The 2,480-nt window shown below is 45.0% G+C and overlaps 1 protein-coding gene across 1 annotated transcript; it reads left to right on the plus strand.

The window, feature by feature from the left end:
* Nucleotides 1-775: 775 nt before the first annotated feature.
* On the plus strand, nt 776-2,252 carry LOC122545887 (cytochrome P450 2E1-like; the record flags this gene model as incomplete). The annotated part of the gene is made up of 2 exons (XM_043684768.1): nt 776-1,004; nt 2,090-2,252. Coding segments are annotated over 2 exons (392 nt in total), but the record flags the coding sequence as incomplete, so codon positions are not given.
* Nucleotides 2,253-2,480: the final 228 nt, after the last annotated feature.

Below are 2,480 nucleotides of genomic sequence, written 5' to 3' on the forward strand. Positions count from 1 at the left end.
TCTATTTTAAAATAAAGCAAAGAACTGCAGCATTGCTGGCAATCAGAAAATGGTTGGGAAGTTGCTGGAAAGACCCAGGAGGTCTGGTAGTCTCTGAGGAGAGAAAGTTTCAGGTCCAATGGCCCTCCTTCAGCACTGACAAAATTAACCTGGCCTGGCACTGAACGTGTTGTCACCGTAATGAGTTTTCTGAACTCATTTAGAATGAAGTGAGGCATTTTATAGAATCACAGAAAGATTCCCCGAAGTGGAATCATTCTCCCAGACTCTTGATATGGAGAGGGAGTGGGTGGGGTCGGGGTATGGGGGGGGGAGGTGGGGTAATGCTTTCAAGAGATGTGATTCCCTCAGCTTCCCACATGAAGGAAAATGATGCAAGTGACATCAACCTGGGGGAGCCGGGTTCAAATCCTGCTGTGGTGGATGGCGGAATTTCAATTCGCTTTAACAATACAAATCTGGATTTAAGAGTATAATGATGAATATAATTGGCAAGAAAAGCCCAGCTGGTCCACTAATTTGGAGGAAATCTGCTGTCCTTACTTGGTCTGACCTGTATCTGAGTTTTGGAATCCATATGTAACAGATGATAGCTGATAGGTCACCCATTCTGGATGAGAGCTAAAGCATTCAAACTAAAGCTGTAAATTTGGAGGGTTTATGGGTTGGGGTAGGGGCACTGAGGAGAGGAGAGGAAGTGCGGTGTTGCCATGACAATCTCCTATCTCCCATGGAGCATCACTGAAGGCAAGTAGTTGCTGCACTGACCGTGGAGGAGCGATCACTGGATCCTACAAAGGCCTTATCCTTATGTTCTTGTTCCAATCCAGCTGTACAATGCTTACCCATCTCTGGGATTTCTGATTCCGAGCCGCAGGAAGATTATTCAAAATCTCGTGAAGGTGCATGAAATCTTTGAAGGTTTCTTCAAAGCTGCCAAAGAGACGTTGAGTGAGAACAGCATCCAGACACTCAGCGAGGCCTTAATTCTGAGGCATCAGCAGGTACAGAGACACACCTCTTCAGCAGTAAAGGGATTCTCCCCAGATTTCAGACTCCATACCAGGACTTTGTGGGTTGTGATGGAGGAAGATTCTGTGTTAAACATCTGTTAATATGTCGCTCAGTGCTGCCCCTAGTCTCTGGATGGAGCTACGAATGTGTAGCTTCTAACACTCACTGTATCTGATTATTTATCTCATCGTAGTGCTCATGACATCATGTGGATGCTTAATGTGTCCAGAATATAGCATTGATGGTGTGTGAGCTTCAATCTTGCAAAAGTCAACACGGAAAGTCTCATGAGTAAGATAACTGAGGAGAGGTCTGTCCTTACTTTACACATTATTTTCCCCGAATAATGCCCTTGAAATTACACCTGGATCTGTTGTTCAGTGCTTCGGAGACACACTATTCTCATTTTGAGACTCCTTTGGCTTTGTGTCTGTGTCAGGAATTCCAGTCACTCAGCATCATATTGCACTAGAGTGTTCCTTGTTGCCTGTCTGACTGCACTTGTCCCTGACCCACCCTGCTCCTGAAATCAGTCTCTCCTTACTTATCCAGTCAAGCCCATTCATGATTTCCAACGGCTCTCTCGAATCTCCCCTTGAGCTTCTCCCCTTCAGTAAATCTGTCCTGCACCCACGCCCCAGCATTGACATTTTCCCAAAAGTGTGACACCAGAACTGGATGCAATATTCCAGCTGAGGCCTCACCAGATTTTTATATATATTTGTGTATAAAACAGAACGATGTGGGTTAACTTCCTGATGTACGTACTCTGACCTACAAAAGCTGTAAAGTTACTTTAAAGGACTTCTCGACCTGTCCCTCCACCTTCAAATTGGTGAAGTCTATTGCCTCCCCAAAGCCTGACCATGAGTGAGTGTATTTCTCCTCCCTCACTTCCCATTTCCCTGCATTGTATTCCATCTGCCAAGTCTGTCATTGTCATCGTGACGTTCATGACCAGAGGCTGGAAGGATCACTATCCTCGGGCACACAGACCCCTGTCCAGACATTTATGGAGCTGAATATTTTCCTGAAGGAGGCGACACACTCTCCTTTGTTTCATTTTGTCTTGAAGGAGCTGGGAGGTGAAGATTTAGAGAGTAAGAAAAAGGATATCGTGGTTACAATCACTGACCTGTTTGGTGCTGGCACAGAAACCACCTCCACTACCATCTGCTGGGGACTTCTTCTGATGGTAAACTACCCAGAAATCCAGAGTAAGGAATCCTTCACTCTGTGTTTGTTAGTTTGGTGGTTGTGTCTAAATGGCATCTGATTCTAATCTAATATTATTACTTGTATAGTTGTATCTTGTTGCTTGTAATGTATATAAATGGTTGGGAGGGGAATTCAGACATGGCCTGATGGATAGGTTTGTGGATGACACAAAGTTCAGTGGTGCTGTGGATGGTAAGGAGGATTGTCAGAGGATTCAGCAGGATAGAGATTGGTTGGAGAGTTGGGTG

Source organism: Chiloscyllium plagiosum, unplaced genomic scaffold, assembly GCF_004010195.1.
Source record: "Chiloscyllium plagiosum isolate BGI_BamShark_2017 unplaced genomic scaffold, ASM401019v2 scaf_96559, whole genome shotgun sequence".
NCBI classification, from domain to species: Eukaryota; Metazoa; Chordata; class Chondrichthyes; order Orectolobiformes; family Hemiscylliidae; genus Chiloscyllium; species Chiloscyllium plagiosum.